Source organism: Canis aureus, chromosome 22, assembly GCF_053574225.1.
Source record: "Canis aureus isolate CA01 chromosome 22, VMU_Caureus_v.1.0, whole genome shotgun sequence".
NCBI classification, from domain to species: Eukaryota; Metazoa; Chordata; class Mammalia; order Carnivora; family Canidae; genus Canis; species Canis aureus.
In genome coordinates this window covers 8,595,239-8,610,387 of record NC_135632.1, presented here as the reverse complement: position 1 = coordinate 8,610,387, position 15,149 = coordinate 8,595,239, and the positions used below count along the sequence as shown (strand labels likewise).

The 15,149-nt window shown below is 38.4% G+C and overlaps 1 protein-coding gene and 1 long non-coding RNA gene across 8 annotated transcripts in view; one reads left to right on the top strand and one right to left on the bottom strand.

The window, feature by feature from the left end:
- LOC144293734 (ceruloplasmin-like) overlaps nucleotides 1-15,149 on the bottom strand; it is a 63,741-nt gene that overhangs the window by 11,616 nt on the left and 36,976 nt on the right. For 3 of the 7 annotated variants that reach the window (XM_077864736.1, XM_077864738.1, XM_077864737.1), the window contains 8 exons: nucleotides 14,771-14,983; nucleotides 13,468-13,675; nucleotides 11,795-11,934; nucleotides 10,498-10,626; nucleotides 8,774-8,880; nucleotides 7,046-7,262; nucleotides 6,339-6,478; nucleotides 5,059-5,221 (listed from right to left, as the gene is read on the bottom strand). In XM_077864736.1, the coding sequence (XP_077720862.1) occupies nucleotides 5,059-5,221; nucleotides 6,339-6,478; nucleotides 7,046-7,262; nucleotides 8,774-8,880; nucleotides 10,498-10,626; nucleotides 11,795-11,934; nucleotides 13,468-13,675; nucleotides 14,771-14,983 (1,317 nt within the window). Of the gene's footprint in view, nucleotides 1-536; nucleotides 678-3,973; nucleotides 4,835-5,058; nucleotides 5,222-6,338; nucleotides 6,479-7,045; nucleotides 7,263-8,773; nucleotides 8,881-10,497; nucleotides 10,627-11,794; nucleotides 11,935-13,467; nucleotides 13,676-14,770; nucleotides 14,984-15,149 lie in introns of those variants that run through there. The other 4 variants (XM_077864739.1, XM_077864741.1, XM_077864742.1 and 1 more) reach the window with 4 other exon arrangements.
- Nucleotides 10,512-15,149, top strand: part of LOC144293736 (uncharacterized) — a 31,562-nt gene continuing 26,924 nt past the window's right edge. The window contains exon 1 of the long non-coding RNA XR_013360970.1: nucleotides 10,512-11,961. This is a non-coding gene — a long non-coding RNA (uncharacterized LOC144293736). The remainder of the gene's footprint in view (nucleotides 11,962-15,149) is intronic.

The following is a 15,149-nucleotide window of genomic DNA, read 5'->3' as shown; positions in this document are numbered from 1 at the left end:
TATTTATTCATGAGAGACACAGAGAGGGAAGCAAAGACACAGGCAGAGAGAGAAGCAGGCTCCATGCAGGGAGCCTGACGTGGGACTGTGGGACTCGATCCTGGGACCCCAGGATCATACCCTGAGCCAAAGTTAGATGCTCAACTGCAGAGCCACCCAGGCATCCCTAATTTACTATTATTTAAAGATGATTTTTTTACATTTTACTTTCTCTACACCTATGCCCTCATGTCCTGATGCACCTGATGCATTAGGAATGATGTTAGCACCATGTTAGAGAGATTTATGTGGGAAGCCAATGGTTGGGAACATTTCAATGAATCTTAATAGGGATCCTTTAAGAACCATCAAGAACAACATCTGGTCATAGATTTTGGGGGTAGGAGTGGAGAATACAGTTTTATAAAGTTCTGGTGCTGATATATGAAGGACCTATATAAATCAATTGTAAGTGTATTAGAGTCAGTCATGTGTCTGTTGATCTTTTCATATGAAACAAGGTAACAGTTTCCCCCACAAATTCATGAAAGCGTACATTTTCTGTCTTTTTTTTAATGCTTATAGCCATTCCAAAGTAAACTTTTTCTTCAGCACTTTCATGTACATTATTATGAATCATTGTTTTTCCTTTTTTTTCCACTTATCACCAATTTATTTCTTTCAGCCAAACTGGGTGTCTATAGAAAAAGAAATTTTAAGACCATTATTAAAAGCAGTAAGTAGTCCCCCCTTTTCCATGGCTTCAGTTATCCACGATCAACTGTGTCTAGCGGCAGATGTTCCTCAGAAGGTCAATAGTTGTTTAACACGGTGTCACAATGCCTATGTCATTCATTTCACTTCATCTCGTTATGTAGGCATTTTATCATGTTACACCATAACAAGAACAGGAAGGATCAGTACAGTATGAGATGTTTCAAGAGAGAAAAAGACCACATTCACATAACTTTAATTCTAGTATAAATTGTTCTATTTTATTATTGTTGTTGTTAATCTCTTACTGGGCCTAATTTATAAATTAGACTTTATCATAGGTATGGATATATAGGAGAAAAAATAGTATATATAGGGTTCAGTATTATCCACAGTTTCAGACATCCACTGGGGATCAACATATCCCCTGTTAATAAGAGGGGGGGACTACTATATATACCATATGGTTTAAATATATTCTAATTTTTAAAAGTTACTTTGTTTAATTATTTTTGATTCATTTCTATTTTTCCACTTTTTGTTTTTTTTAAATTTAAAATCTATTAACTAACATATAGTGTATTATTAGTTTCAGAGGTAGATTTTAGTGATTCATCAGTTGCATATAACACCCAATGCTCATTACATCATATGTACTCCTTAATGCCCACCACCCAGTTACCCCATTCCTCCATCCTCCTCCCCTCCAGCAACCCTCAATTTGTTTCCTATAGTTAAGAGTCTCTTATGGTTTGTCTCTCTGATTCCATTCTATTTTATTTTTCCTTTCCTTCCCCTATGTTCATCTGTTTTGTTTCTTAAATTCCACATGAGTGAAATCATATAATTGTCTTTCTCTGACTGATTTATTTCACTTAGTATAATACCCTCTAGTTCCATCCATGTCATTGCAAATGGCAAGATTTCATTCTTTTTGAATGGCTCAGTAATATTCCATTGCAAATATATATACCACATCTCCTTTATTCATTTATCTGTCAATGGACATCTGTCCATTTTTCATACACTTAAAAATACATCTCATCCTAGTACTGCTTTATTTAAAGAAAAATTACTTTCCTCCTTGCAAAATTATATTATAAAGGGAATTAATTATAAAGGGAAAAATAGTAACTTTATAGTAGAGAAACCTGACAGTCATCTCCTTAATCAAATGCTCAAACTTGACATAATTGGTAAAGGAAAAAAAATCAACATCTTTTGCCTCTTGTTATGTGTACTGAGAAAAACAATATCACTCCTGTAAGAATCTTGCCAAAAAATGCATAACCTGAGGAAACATTAGACAAACCCAAATTGAAGGACATTCTACAAAGTGGTTGCCCTGTATTCTTTAAAAATGCTAAAGTCAGGGCACCTGGGTAGCTGATTTGGTTACGCACCCAATTCTTCTCAACTCAGATCATGTTCTCAAGGTCATGAGATGGAGCCCCAAGTTGGGCTCCATGCCCAGGGGAGAGTCTGCTTGTGATTATCTCTCTCCCTCTCCCTCTGTCTCTCTGCACAACCCTCTCTCAATAAATAAATAAATCTTTTTTTAAAGTGTCAAAGTTATAAAAGATCAAGAAACTGTTCCAGACTAAGAAGACAAGCCAACTAAACATAATATATGAGTGGGATTTTCTTTTTCTGTGAAGAACGTGATTAGAATAATTTGTGAAATTTGAAAAGGGTCTGTAGTATTGAATCATCTTTAATTTCTTTCTTTTTTAAGATTTTTATTTATTCATGAGAGACACTCAGAGAGGCAGAGACATAGGCAGAGGGAGAGGCAGGCTCCTTGCCGGAGCTTGATGCAGGACTCGATCCCAGGACCCCGGGATCATGACCTGAGCCGAAGGCAGATGCTCAACCACTGAGCCACCCAGATGCCCCGAATCATCTTTAATGTCTTAATTTTGATAGGTGTATTGTGTTTATATATAATAATATCCTTAGTTTTAGAAAATGTGAGTATATATATTTACCATTGTATGTGTGTTAGAGAGGGTGGGGGTCAGGTGAACGGGAAAGCAAATGTGGCTATCTAAAATGTTAACATTTGGGGAATCTGGGTGAAGGGTATATGGGAATTTTTTGTACTGTTTTCTCAAATTTTCTGTAAGTCTGATACTTTGTCCAAAAAACTTTTTTAAAATTCTTTTTTTTGTTGTTGAATTAACAGGTGGTTAGATATTTACCAAGCAGAATATTGGATTGAATTGGGGTACTTAATAGAAGAAATACAGAATATGCCATCCCTGCCTATAAGTAACTTAAAGCGAGGCAAGCTTTTTTCCTACAGACTCCTCCAAAAGGTTATCTGACTATAGTAGAAATGTCACAATCTTAAAAAAAAAAATACCTTTTCTATTTGTCAGAGGAGGTCTTTATTATCCTTCCTCCAGTAGGGAGATGAAGCATTACATTAAGTATGACAGGATATCTGCAATTCTTTTCAAGTGATATTTTTTCATTGTGGAGGAAATTGCCTGTCTCCTGGTGCATAATATTGAAGAATTTTACTCTAACCTGATGTGCTTTCTTTTCTATGTCAGGATAGCCAGAAAATTTTCTAAGATTCAGAATTAATATAGACTTACTCAAAGCTTTATCAAACTTTAAAGATAATTTTGACTGGTAAGCATGGCTCCCCATTTTCCTGTTTATAGTTCCAACTATCTTTTTTGTTCATTACTGCTTCTTTCAGTTTACAGTTTCCTTCTATAAAAGATAATTTCTCTTTCATCTCTTACCCAGTGTAAGTCTATTTCCCTTACATTTGCTATTTGTTCTACAGTTTTCTCTATGGCTTTAAAAAAATCTCCCTTTTCTTAACCAAGCAATCATCTCCCTCCCCTTCCAGGCTAATTCTATAGCAGGAATCTTTTCAGTGTTGGGCTGTGTAGGATCACCCTGCAGCAGCATCCTCTGCAGGTTATGCATTTTTGCACACATGAATTTCCAGAATGTCTGCCTCCGTGTTCCCTCACTCTTGGTTTTTACTCTGAGCAGGACCGTCCTTCTGTGTGGTGGTTTACATGTGTGCTGATATTCTTTTAAACACTATTTAAGTTTTCTTTCTCATATTTGACTCTTTACCTCATTTAGTAGTTACTGGTATTAAACCCAGTGGTTTATTTGCCTGTATTTGGTGTTCCAGTACTCTCAGTACTACCCTTTGTAATAAAGGGTTTTAATAGAATAGTTTTTTTATGTTACGAGGTGTTTGTGTAAAAACGTGGGAGCAGACATGAAAACATGTTGTTTGCACTAACAGTTGATCTTTCAGTGACTTTTATTTTTTTAAGAGATTTATTTCTATATTTTCTTCCACTTATTTGTCCCCATTTATGCCCATTTTGAAGAGGAAACACAAGGAGTCATTTTCTCTGCATCATTTCCCCCTATTGGATTTGTTTTTGCCAACTCCAACAATTCTGAACTCAGAAGACCCAGGAAACACCCAAAGCCTGCAACCACACAGCAGGAATTTCCCTCTGTAGAACACAGTTTGTGACTATTTACCCATTAAAAGGCTGTTCATTTTTCTGTGTGTCCTGTGCACATGTGTATGTACATAGGAAAGAGTATTAGTGCTGGGGTGGGGGAAACAGGAAATTTAGATTTTTTTTTTTTTTCCAGGATCTTGGCTATAGTCTGAACAATTTGTGTCCTCCAAAATTCATATGTGGAAACCTAATGCCCATGATGACAGGAACTTGGTAGGGCCTTTGGGAAGTGATGAGGTTATGAGGGTGGAGCCCTCGTGAGTGGGATTAGTGCCCTTATCAAAGGGGTCTCAGAGTGCTAGCTTATCTTCCACCATGTGAGGATGTATAATAGGAAGTCTGCAACCTGGGAAAGGGCTCTCATTCAACCATGCTGGCACCCTGATCTCAGATTAACAGCTTCTAGAACTATAAAAATAAATATGTGTTGTTTCTAAACTACCCAGTCTGGTATTTTGTTCAGTAGCCTGAATGGACTAGATAATCTCTGACAAACAATAATCAATAATACTTCCCCTCACCCCTAGAAGTGCAGAAAGACATTTCTGCCTGATTGACTATTTGAAATTATACTGATTTGGGGGACCGGGGCGGGAGGTGGGGAGACTTCCTTGTGTATCAGGTACTACCTAGAAAAAAGGTTAAATGTTTTTTATTAAGAAATTAAATTTGAAATGCATCTTTTATAAGTTACAGTCTTTTGTATATAACACAACCACTCTCATATCAGTTTTAGGAATAATTACAGTGCCTCAAGCTGGTGCTTCACACTGGGTGAAGTATTTAGGCAAAGTAGCACATCTTGATTATATTCATGATACACGACTTCTAGAATTACTAACTCGATATTCACCTCTATTTGATAGAACCGTGTAAGTAGTTTCCATTCCAGCATGAATGTGGTCGGTCACATGGCAGTGGAGTAACCAGGTTCCAGGTGTTCTTGGAAACATTTCTACAGTTTGGTATGTCCCGGGGAAAATGTCAAACACATCGGACCTATAAATGCCCCTGTGCTTGATTAGAAAAATGACAAATATTATATTATGTGTATTATATGTAATAGTTCATTCAAATACTTTTTCATTGGCCAGTTTAGGGATATGGGGAAAATGGACAAATCTGTTTTAAAAAAGAGGCAGAGAGAGAGAGAGACTTTACATATTTCTGCATCCAATACAAACAGTGAGATGTGTGGTCGTTGAACTCCTGCTAAATGCCTGGCAGTATGGGCCACAAAATGGGTGTGAAGAAAAGATGTGATGAGAGTCATTCATCCTTTAGGTCTACCTGGCTCCTCTTACACTCCGTTTGCCTTTTTATCAGAGCACTTCAGTTACGCAAGGGAATTTAGCTCTGATCTTATTTCAGTCCTAATTTCACTTTTGCTGAACCTAACCTGGATTAGTTGGCCTGTGAAAGTTTGTGGCAGGGATGGTAATGCAGGGAGCAGAAAAGGAGGCAAATGGAGAAGTCAGAACCAGGGGCAGTTCAGGGAGAGTCTACACTAGACACGGAGCCCTTGGGCGGCATTTCTGCAGGGACAAAATTGAGAGCCCCCTAAGAATATAACATCTATGTAAAACAAAATACAGGTAGCAAAATGGCCTTTCCTGCAATGGGCTGTGTGATTGCTTCTGAATTTTCTACATTAACTCAAGGTAAGAAAGGGAGCTATTGACTTCTGCTGAAATCAGCACTGGGTGAGAAGTAGAAGTAGTAGCATTAAGATGTGGGGACCAATCAGTTGCCTGACACCAAAATGATAACATTTTTCACTTTAGGCCATTTAAGATTCAGAAGTTAGAACAGGTAGAGATTATAAATTAGTCTTGTCTCTACTGACTCGTCATTATATGAACATTCTTAACCTCTCTGCTAACAGTTCTATCCAAATACCTTGCCTAGCAATATGTGAGCAGAATTCCATGAAAACCCACGAAAGCCTGTAAATCCAAGAAAGAGCCCAATGTGTACAGAAGTTGGTAACTGCAATTGAAATTGCTGTGTGGTTCACTTTTTGAAAATAATATAGTTGTCTCTTGAAACGTTTTTTTTTTAATGAATATTTTCTTCATTTGAATTAAAACATTTTCCAGTAGAGCAAGACTAATGACCATGGATCACTCTTACCTTGTATCCGAAGCTGTGGCCATGAAAATGTACCGAGTGCAGGTCTATTTCATTGCCCATTCCCATCAGATACCAGTTGACTTCATCTCCCACATTCATCCTGAGGCCTCGTAGGTTCCCAAACATTCTCCCATTAATAGCTGGGGAAAGCACATGGTTTTTGCATTACCTTTTAGGATATTTTAAATCAATAGCAATTTCACTGACAATAGGTTAATGTAGGGATCTTTTTGAGGTAATGGAAATTATTTCACTACAGATAAGGAAATGAATACTTTAAGGTCAATAATGTCACACTGGTTTTCTAGTCACTTAGCACCAAAAGCCTTAATCCTAATTGTGAGTTTAAAATGGAATGAGACTTTGGAATTGGGAGAGAAGTTAATAGATGGTTTTTGCTTTGAACAGAATTCTCACATGCACAGTGAGGCAGAACTGGTTTATTAAAAAATTAAATGAAGGTGCCTGGGTGGCTCAGTTGGTTGGGCATCTCTCAGGGCATGGTCCCTGGGTCCTGGGATCAAGTCCCACATTGAGCTCCGCACAGGGAGCCTGCTTCTCTCTCTGCCTATATCACTACCTCTCTCTGTGTGTCTCTCATGAATAAATAAATAAAATCTTGAAGAAAAATTAAACAAATGAGTAGTCTCCAAGCTAATTTTATTTGAAAGAAGGGAAAAAATAGAGTTTAAAATAATGTATCATACCATGCATTTTATTGCTTTCTCTGAATTCTTCATCATCTTTGTTTACTTTCTCAGGGTGGTTAGAGTATGTTTTGATGTTGTCATCTATGTACCAGGATTCATTTTCATCAAAAACCAAAAACAGAAGGGAGAATTCCAATTTTAATATGGGATGGAAGAATTCCGTGTAATGTCTCCGGCAAACAATCAGTGTGCCAATTAATCCACTATAGAGATCCTGAAAACAAGCAAAAACTTCAGTCATCCTCATGATGTAAGTCAGCATCTCAGAGAACTGGAACCTTGGGAATTTTAAGAGGACTCATTTAAATAGTGGGCTTTGCCTACCATAGTGCTGTTGGGTCAGTCACTTTCCACTTGTAGTTAAATTGGACTCATGATGAGTAGTAGGTAGGTCGAATGGGTGATGCTGAAGTAATAGAAATGTGTGCCAGAGCCAAATATTGGCTCAGCTAGTGAGCAGCCATTTAAAAGAACCCCAAATGAAAAAAAAATAAAAAAAATAAAAGAACCCCAAATGAATAGTGCTGATTTGCCTATTCCATAAATCAAACACTATGCCAGTCTCTAAAAATCCAGAGATGAATCAAACAAAGCCCCTGTCCTCCAGGAACTCAGGCTAGTAGAAGAAATAGAGAATGGAAGAAATGAATCACTTGTTGCGATGGGAAGAATACAGAAGAGAAAGACCATAGTTGACAAATCTATGAGAAGTTTGGTTTGGCTGGGTGTCAGCAATGGCAGACTAAGTCTGGAAGAGCCTTTGAGTCATATCATGTTCAGGAATTTTAGATTTTATCTTATGGGTCATAGGTAGCCATTGAAAAATTGAACATGGCATGGCAGCAGATTTGCATTTTAGGCCAATCATCTTGGTGGTGGAGTGAAAGGAGGATTGAAGGAGAAAGAGGCTGGGGCCTGGGAGGCTATTGCAGTAGTGAGGCAAATTATAAGAACCTGATCTATGGAGATAGAAAGAATAGACTACTATATGTAGGTGTCTGAATTGCCTGTCTGAGCCAGGGGGAAGAATTAGATACTTCATATCCAGGATTCTAGATTGAACAAATGAGTAGATTTGGAATTTATGGTGCTACTTATTGCAATAGGAAATACAAGAGGTGGAGGATGATCTCAATTCCATGTTAGAATTGTTGTGTTTCCAGTGCTGGTGGGACATGCTGGTGGAGATGATCAGTAGGCTGGTGTATAGAAGTCCTGGAGAGAGATTTGGACTCAAGATTTAATTCTGCAAAAGAATCTTGGAGCAAGTTCTGATTTGCAGTTGTTGAGTGTTTTGGTGGCTTTGAAATATTCAATCAAGTAGCTTTAGTTGTGCTGGATTGACTACTGAGATCAACACTTTTATTATCATACAGTAACAGAGCTCTGAAATCATGTACCTCAGCTCTTTGGTTTAATGTATTTTTACGTCAAAAGGGAGGTGAAATACTTTTATATTAATATATTCATATTAATCATAGATTCATATTTGGTTTGATTAATGTTTGATTCTGTTACCCATAATCAGCATAGGGTTAATATGTTTATAACTCTATCCTTAAAAAGAAACAAACCAAAAAATGAAACCAAAGTGAATTGTAGAGAAGCTTACTTTGCTGGGATTTTAAGATAGAACTGGATCATAGGAAAACTCTAATCTCATCTTTCTTCAACTATGTGTCTATCTTGGGGTTTTTCACAAAACATAAATGATTTAAAGTTTACCTTAACTTGATCCACAGTTGAATAGTAAGCCCATGGAATACAAGCAGAATCCTCTATACCAGCTGCAGCTCTGTCTGGGATCTTCCATGTGTAAATGCGAGTTTTACCTAGATTAATCAAGTGTTAACACATCAGGTTACATTTGGTACATATTTGATATACATATAAATATACACAGTAAGCCTTGATAACCAGTGACCTAGAAACTGGAAATGTCAAGGTAATTAGTTTTAAAAAGTAGTGGAACTCAAAATTGCTTTCAGGAATTCAGTTTTTAGACAAACTGTAAGACATATTTATTTATTTATTTATTTATTTATTTATTTATTTATTTATTTATTTATTTATTTTTAAGACATACTTTTAGATCTTCTTTGTCAGTTATGAATTACCTAGCCATGACACACATACAATACCACCAACCCAGGAGGTGGCAATATCAGTATTATAATTTGAAAGAACTTTGTGACACATCTTTTTTTAGCTTGACGTATGTTTCTGTCAAACACTGTCTTCAGCTGTCAAGTGATGTCCCCTAGTCACGTGTGCAAGTCTTCTCTGTGCTTATACCTGGACTGCCCAGAGTAATTCCCTGTGCTCTACCAGGGCCTTCCTTTTCTCCTTTTTCAATATTATCCCTAGTGATTCCACAATTCCTGGTGAGGAGCCCTTAGACCTTGTGATCTCAGGGGTCACTGACTCATCACAGTGACCCCCTCTCTGATCTGTCCCATTCTGTCATACCATACACTGTTTCGTCACAGCTCTGTCAAATATAGGACACTGCGATACCCTGGACCTTGACACTTTGAGGATAGCCAGTGGCTCCACCCTTCTAATTTGTCAAAGCCTTTACTGTCTTCCATTTGCTGTGGGCTCTTCTCCAGGCCGATCTCTGCTTCCAGTCTTCTTAGAGTTTTGTCCAAGTTTGTCCAATTTGACTTTTAGCTGTGGGCACTCACCATCTACTCCATTTACATAGGCCTCACTGTTACATATTCATGCTGTCAGACTTTCATTAGCCAGAGTCTGACAAATGCTTTCTAGACAATCAAGCAGGACAGGAAGGGTGGTTTCAAGGGATGTGGTAAGACTTTTTCCTCAAATTCTCCATCTTACCTACCCCTACCTCATCACCCTTTTTCTAAGCAGAACATTTCACTGAGAATATGAAGCATAGACTCACCACCTGAACATTATCATCTCTTCATCTATACTCTTAACTTCATAAACCAAAAAAATAACATTTCCTTATCTTCCATTCCCCAGCCTGCTCAGCCACCCATAGCAGATGCCCAAAACCTTAGCACTGTCCTTAACTCCTCCTTCCCTAACATTCCCTTCCCTTCCCTTTCCTTGTAGATGTATGGAGACATACACACAGATACACCTCCCTGCATGCCCTCTTAACCACCATCCATTTGGAAAGAATGCCTCTCTGATGATAACAGTCATTTGTAGAAAGCCTTAATTATAATTCTTTTTTTTTTTTTTTAATTTTATTTATTTATTTATTTATGATAGTCACACAGTGAGTGAGAGAGAGGCAGAGACACAGGCAGAGGGAGAAGCAGGCTCCATGCACTGGGAGCCCGACGTGGGATTCGATCCTGCGTCTCCAGGATCGCGCCCTGGGCCAAAGGCAGGCGCCAAACCGCTGCGCCACCCAGGGATCCCAAATTATAATTCTTAATAAAATGCAACCCCTCTCCCCGCATGAGTACCTGGTAAAGTTGGAATAACTGTAGAATTGTCTGTTTTCACCCCATGGGCATGTATTGAGTAGGGCCTTGTGGCCATATTTTTAAAGGTAATTCTAATTTTATCTCCAACATCTCCACGAAGTTGTGGACCTGGCAAAAGTAAGAAAGAAGAGTGGCTTATACCTATCAGATGCAAAATTCTAACTCAGTAATGGAAGCAAATATCAGGTAACTTTCTTAGCATTAAGGCCAGAGTCTATTCCTCCCCCCGCCCAAACTTTGGCTTCATACTATACTACTCTTGGATTTACACCTGGCCTCAGAAGATTCAGAATAAAAACACTAGTAATGGTTGCCTCTATAAATGGAAACCCAGGGTGCATCTCTCATCAAGAGTGCTATGGGAGGTTTTGGCCTAAAAGTCCCCTGCAGGGCAATGCCCCAATCTTGATGAGTCAACTATGACCCTACACTGGCCAAGAGTCATTGTATAGCACTTGCTCTCATTTCTCAGCATTTGGACTTCCAGGCCTTCTTGAGTGTGAGTTTATGGCAGTACTGCATTTGGAAGAGTGGGTGGGGCCACCCCCTCCCATTTCTACCTTCTCTCTAGCCAATCTTAGCTTGTCTGCTGCTAGGAGAATTTCTGAGACCCAGCAACAATGCCATTCTCCCTCGCATGTCTTCTTCCAGGGGTTGAGGATAGCAAGCCCCAGGGTACTCTGTTAGTATGGAAATACAGTGGGGCTGGGAATGATGTCCCTTGCACTGGGTAATCTTGAAGAAATTTCCCAAGACCAATGTTGGTCAAATTCTTCGACATTCTCTCTTAAAAGGATTTCTGAAAAAAGGAAAGCAACTCTTCCATGCCTTGTGTACAGCAACAATTTTTCTTTTCTTTATTTCCTTGTCTATATGTACTTTTATTTCTTGGAGTTAATCACTCACATGGCTATTTTAAAGACAAATAGCTATGACTTGGGAGGGGGAGATGGGCAGAATAACAGGGAGAGTCTGACTAAGATTTTCATTAGAAAATAATTTCTAGGAATTTCACCAAAAAGATAGGCATCAATTTGACGAACACCAAATACATACAATTTCATTAGTATATGGGATAATGCTTTGTTTCTAAGAGAGGTAAGCGATATTTTTATTATGCCATATTCTTTAGTAAGTATAGGCTTCTTGTTTTTATTGTATAACTTTTATTTTTATTTGAATACCTTTGACTATGAACTGGGAAGTTAAACCTGTGGACATGTACTCTTATTGCACATAGTATCACATCGCTACCCCACACCGATGATTAAAGTACCTAGAATTCCCAGATGTTCTTCTCTGTTTTCTCTCTTCACAGGAACTCTGAATGTGCTGTCCATGTACCGCCGGTACACAACTTTCTTGTACTTGGAGCCTATGTAAAACTCTTTCTTATCTAAAAATGCATTCGAAACACTTAAACAAAACAGACACACGACTAAGGTTAGTATCTGTCTTAATGGAAGTTGAAGTTGAATTTTAAATGTTGAATAAAAATACAGTTTTCATTTAAGTAATTATGCTAATTTTAATAGTACTGTCCTATTTCAGCAAGAAAGAATAAGACTTTAGAAACAGAAAGATTTGGTAGGAAGTGCTTCTAGGTGGGAGCGAAGCCATCTGAGACCTGGTGCTGACTCTGCCACTAGCTAAAATGACCTCCAGCTAGTCATTGGCCAGTGGTCCCTCAGTTTCCTCACCCCTAAAGTGAAGTAGGAGATGACATGATCTCTAAGGTTTCTCTGCAGCTCCAAAATTCTGAGCCCAGATCTCATGGATGAAGAATTCCCTGCTTGATGTAGTATTTCTGGTTTATAAGAGCTGAAATGGCCCTGTGTTTCCAGCCACTCCCTTTCCCTAAAGTTTGCATTGACTCCTCATGGCTCCTGTAGACACTTGACTATTTTACTTCCATCACTTGAAATAACCTTTTACTCTTCTATGCTACAAATCATACTCCCCATCACAGTCAAACTAACCAGCTAACCTTAGCTTAGCTACAGGTTACCAGGCATGTTGTGCATCCCAGATCTGAACACATGTCCATCCCAATCTCTCAAATCATATCCATGTTGTATAAGATGAGGGGGGGTGGGAAGTGGTTGGAAGGATCTTCAAGAAGTGTCTAGTGATACTGCTCTACATGTAGTTTCTGAAGCTCCAGAACTGATGCACTTATATTTATTCACAATGAACTTATTTTTAACACTTCCATAATGTACATGTTATTGGTGGTTTTGAAGCATATTTTCCCTATAAGTTCTTGGACAGAGCTCATATCTACTACACTGCCCTCAAGAATTTAAAATATTCTTCACACATGATAGTTTTAAGAATGCAAAAGAATGGATTACTGAACTGATAAGGAAATCTCTGGAGGAAAGATAAGATAAGCAGCAAACAGCTGGTAAGGAAAATAATATTTTAGCTTTGAATATAGGCATTAATTTTTGTTTAAGTTTGAAATCGATAGCAAGATAATGGCACGTGAATATAAGAAGATAATCCAACAGAAAAGAAAGTAAGATGAGTGACTATAAAGAATCAAATGAAGGGGCAGCCCAGGTGGCTCAGGGGTTTAGCGCCATCTTCAGCCCAGGCTGTGATCCTGGAGACCCAGGATCTAGTCCCACATCAGGCTCCTTGCACAGAGCCTTCTCCCTCTGCCTGTGTCTCTGCCCCTCTCTCTCTCTCTCTCTCTGTGTATTCTCATGAGTAAATAAATAAATCTTAAAAAAAAAAAAGAATCAAATGAGGGAGATGGAAATTTTCCTATGAGAAAATTGTGAGAACAGAAATTAATAAGGAAAGGTTCCCAGCTGGGAAGCATTTTGTCATTGTTCTGTTGTTACTGATTAATGCAACTGTTTGTTTTTCTATAATTTAGCCTAATTCTTAATTCTCTGAAAAAGAAAACTTAAAATTGGGAATCAAAGTCTAGATAATTACTTTTGTTCTTGTAAGAGATGCAACTCCCGTTCCCATTCTCTACTTGGAGAATAATCCCATTCCACCTCCACCGCTGCAATGTAGTAGAACCTCTCTGATCTGTAGTGGCCTACATAGGCAGACTGTTGCTTGCATTTGTTCACTGTGTATTTTTGCTTCATGCCTCCTGTGTAGTGATCGGTTGTTAGGCATTCAACGTCAAAAGTCCCTGGAATGGTAGATAAGAAAGCATGTCACTCCTTTGCTCAGCTCCTTCTATGGCTCCTCAACTCACTCAGAATGAACACTAAAGTCCTTAACATGGTTTGGTTAGATGATCCCATCAGCTACCACTCACACTGCTCCAGTCACAGAGGCCTCTTTGCTGTTCTTAGAACAAGTCAAGTATGTGCCTACTTTAGGGCCTTTGCACGTGCTGTTTCCTCTGCCTGGAACACTCTTCCCCAAAATATCCATATAGCTCACATCTTTACTTCATTTAGCCTCCTGGTTAATTGTCACCATCTCAGAGAATTCTTACTCACCTTCCCACATCAGTCACTAGCCCCTTTTCTGCCATTTTTCTTTGTAGTACTGATAACCCTACTTGCTATATATATTAATATACTTGCTTCTTGTCTGTGTCCCTGCACTAGAATTTCCATTTCACAAGAGCAGTTTATCATTTTTGTTTCACTCTTCTATTTATACTTGTCTAATGAATAATGGAAGAGATGACATAGGACTTGTTTTATGTTGCAATGGCATAGAATGAACCAGATAGGGCCTGAAGCAAGTTAGCATGTTTCATGTTTTGTTTAAAGTTCTTTCTTTTTTTGTTTTAGTTTGCTTTACTCATTCAGAACAAGGCCTATAGGTATCTCTCATTTTGCATGGCTATATTTCTAGTATAGGACACTCAATTGCAAACCACCAACAAGCCAACACTACATGTAAGCTGCAGAGAGATGACAAAAAGTTTAACCGCAGAGCTGTTATGAAGTCATTCCCTTTCAATCTGATTTGCCAGCTATCTTTAAAAGGACCATAATTTAAAAAGAGAACAGTTTGAGGATTCTACTATGTGGAAATGGGAGAAACCACAGTTTACTCTTCACTTGTTACTCCTTTCCTCTCAACAGGAAGGAAATGGACCTATCTGGCACATACTTAGCTAATAGTGGCCCAGATGTGCTCTTCAACGGAAGGAAGGGCATTTGGGAGACTTGGGGAAGAGATGAGTTTATCACCCAACACAAAATTTTAAACCAAAATGACATGAATTGATTCAATGGAGACTTGTCTTGACTTTAAAGAAATATACCTGGAGTATCAGGCTGCATTACGAGTGTAGTACTTGTTTGAGGGAAGAGGTTTGCTGTGTCTCTTCTTTCTCCTTTTGACAGATATGTGTTTCCTGTAAAGTAAATCCCATGTACATCAGCCTCATTTCCAGCACTGAATAAGTACCACACAACTGAATCTCCTCGGCACATGTTGAGACCAGGCTGATTCCCGTACATGAATCCATTAATGGCTGTAAAGTTGGAAAATGATATTTTAAAAGTGGTTGACCTTATGTTCTGCTACATGACAACCTCCCAGATTTTCCAGAGCCAACTTTGTTTATTTAATTTTTGAAAGACTCATTCATGCCTGCCCCACCTCTTTATGTGTCAGGAGTGTCTCTGCAACTCCTTGCT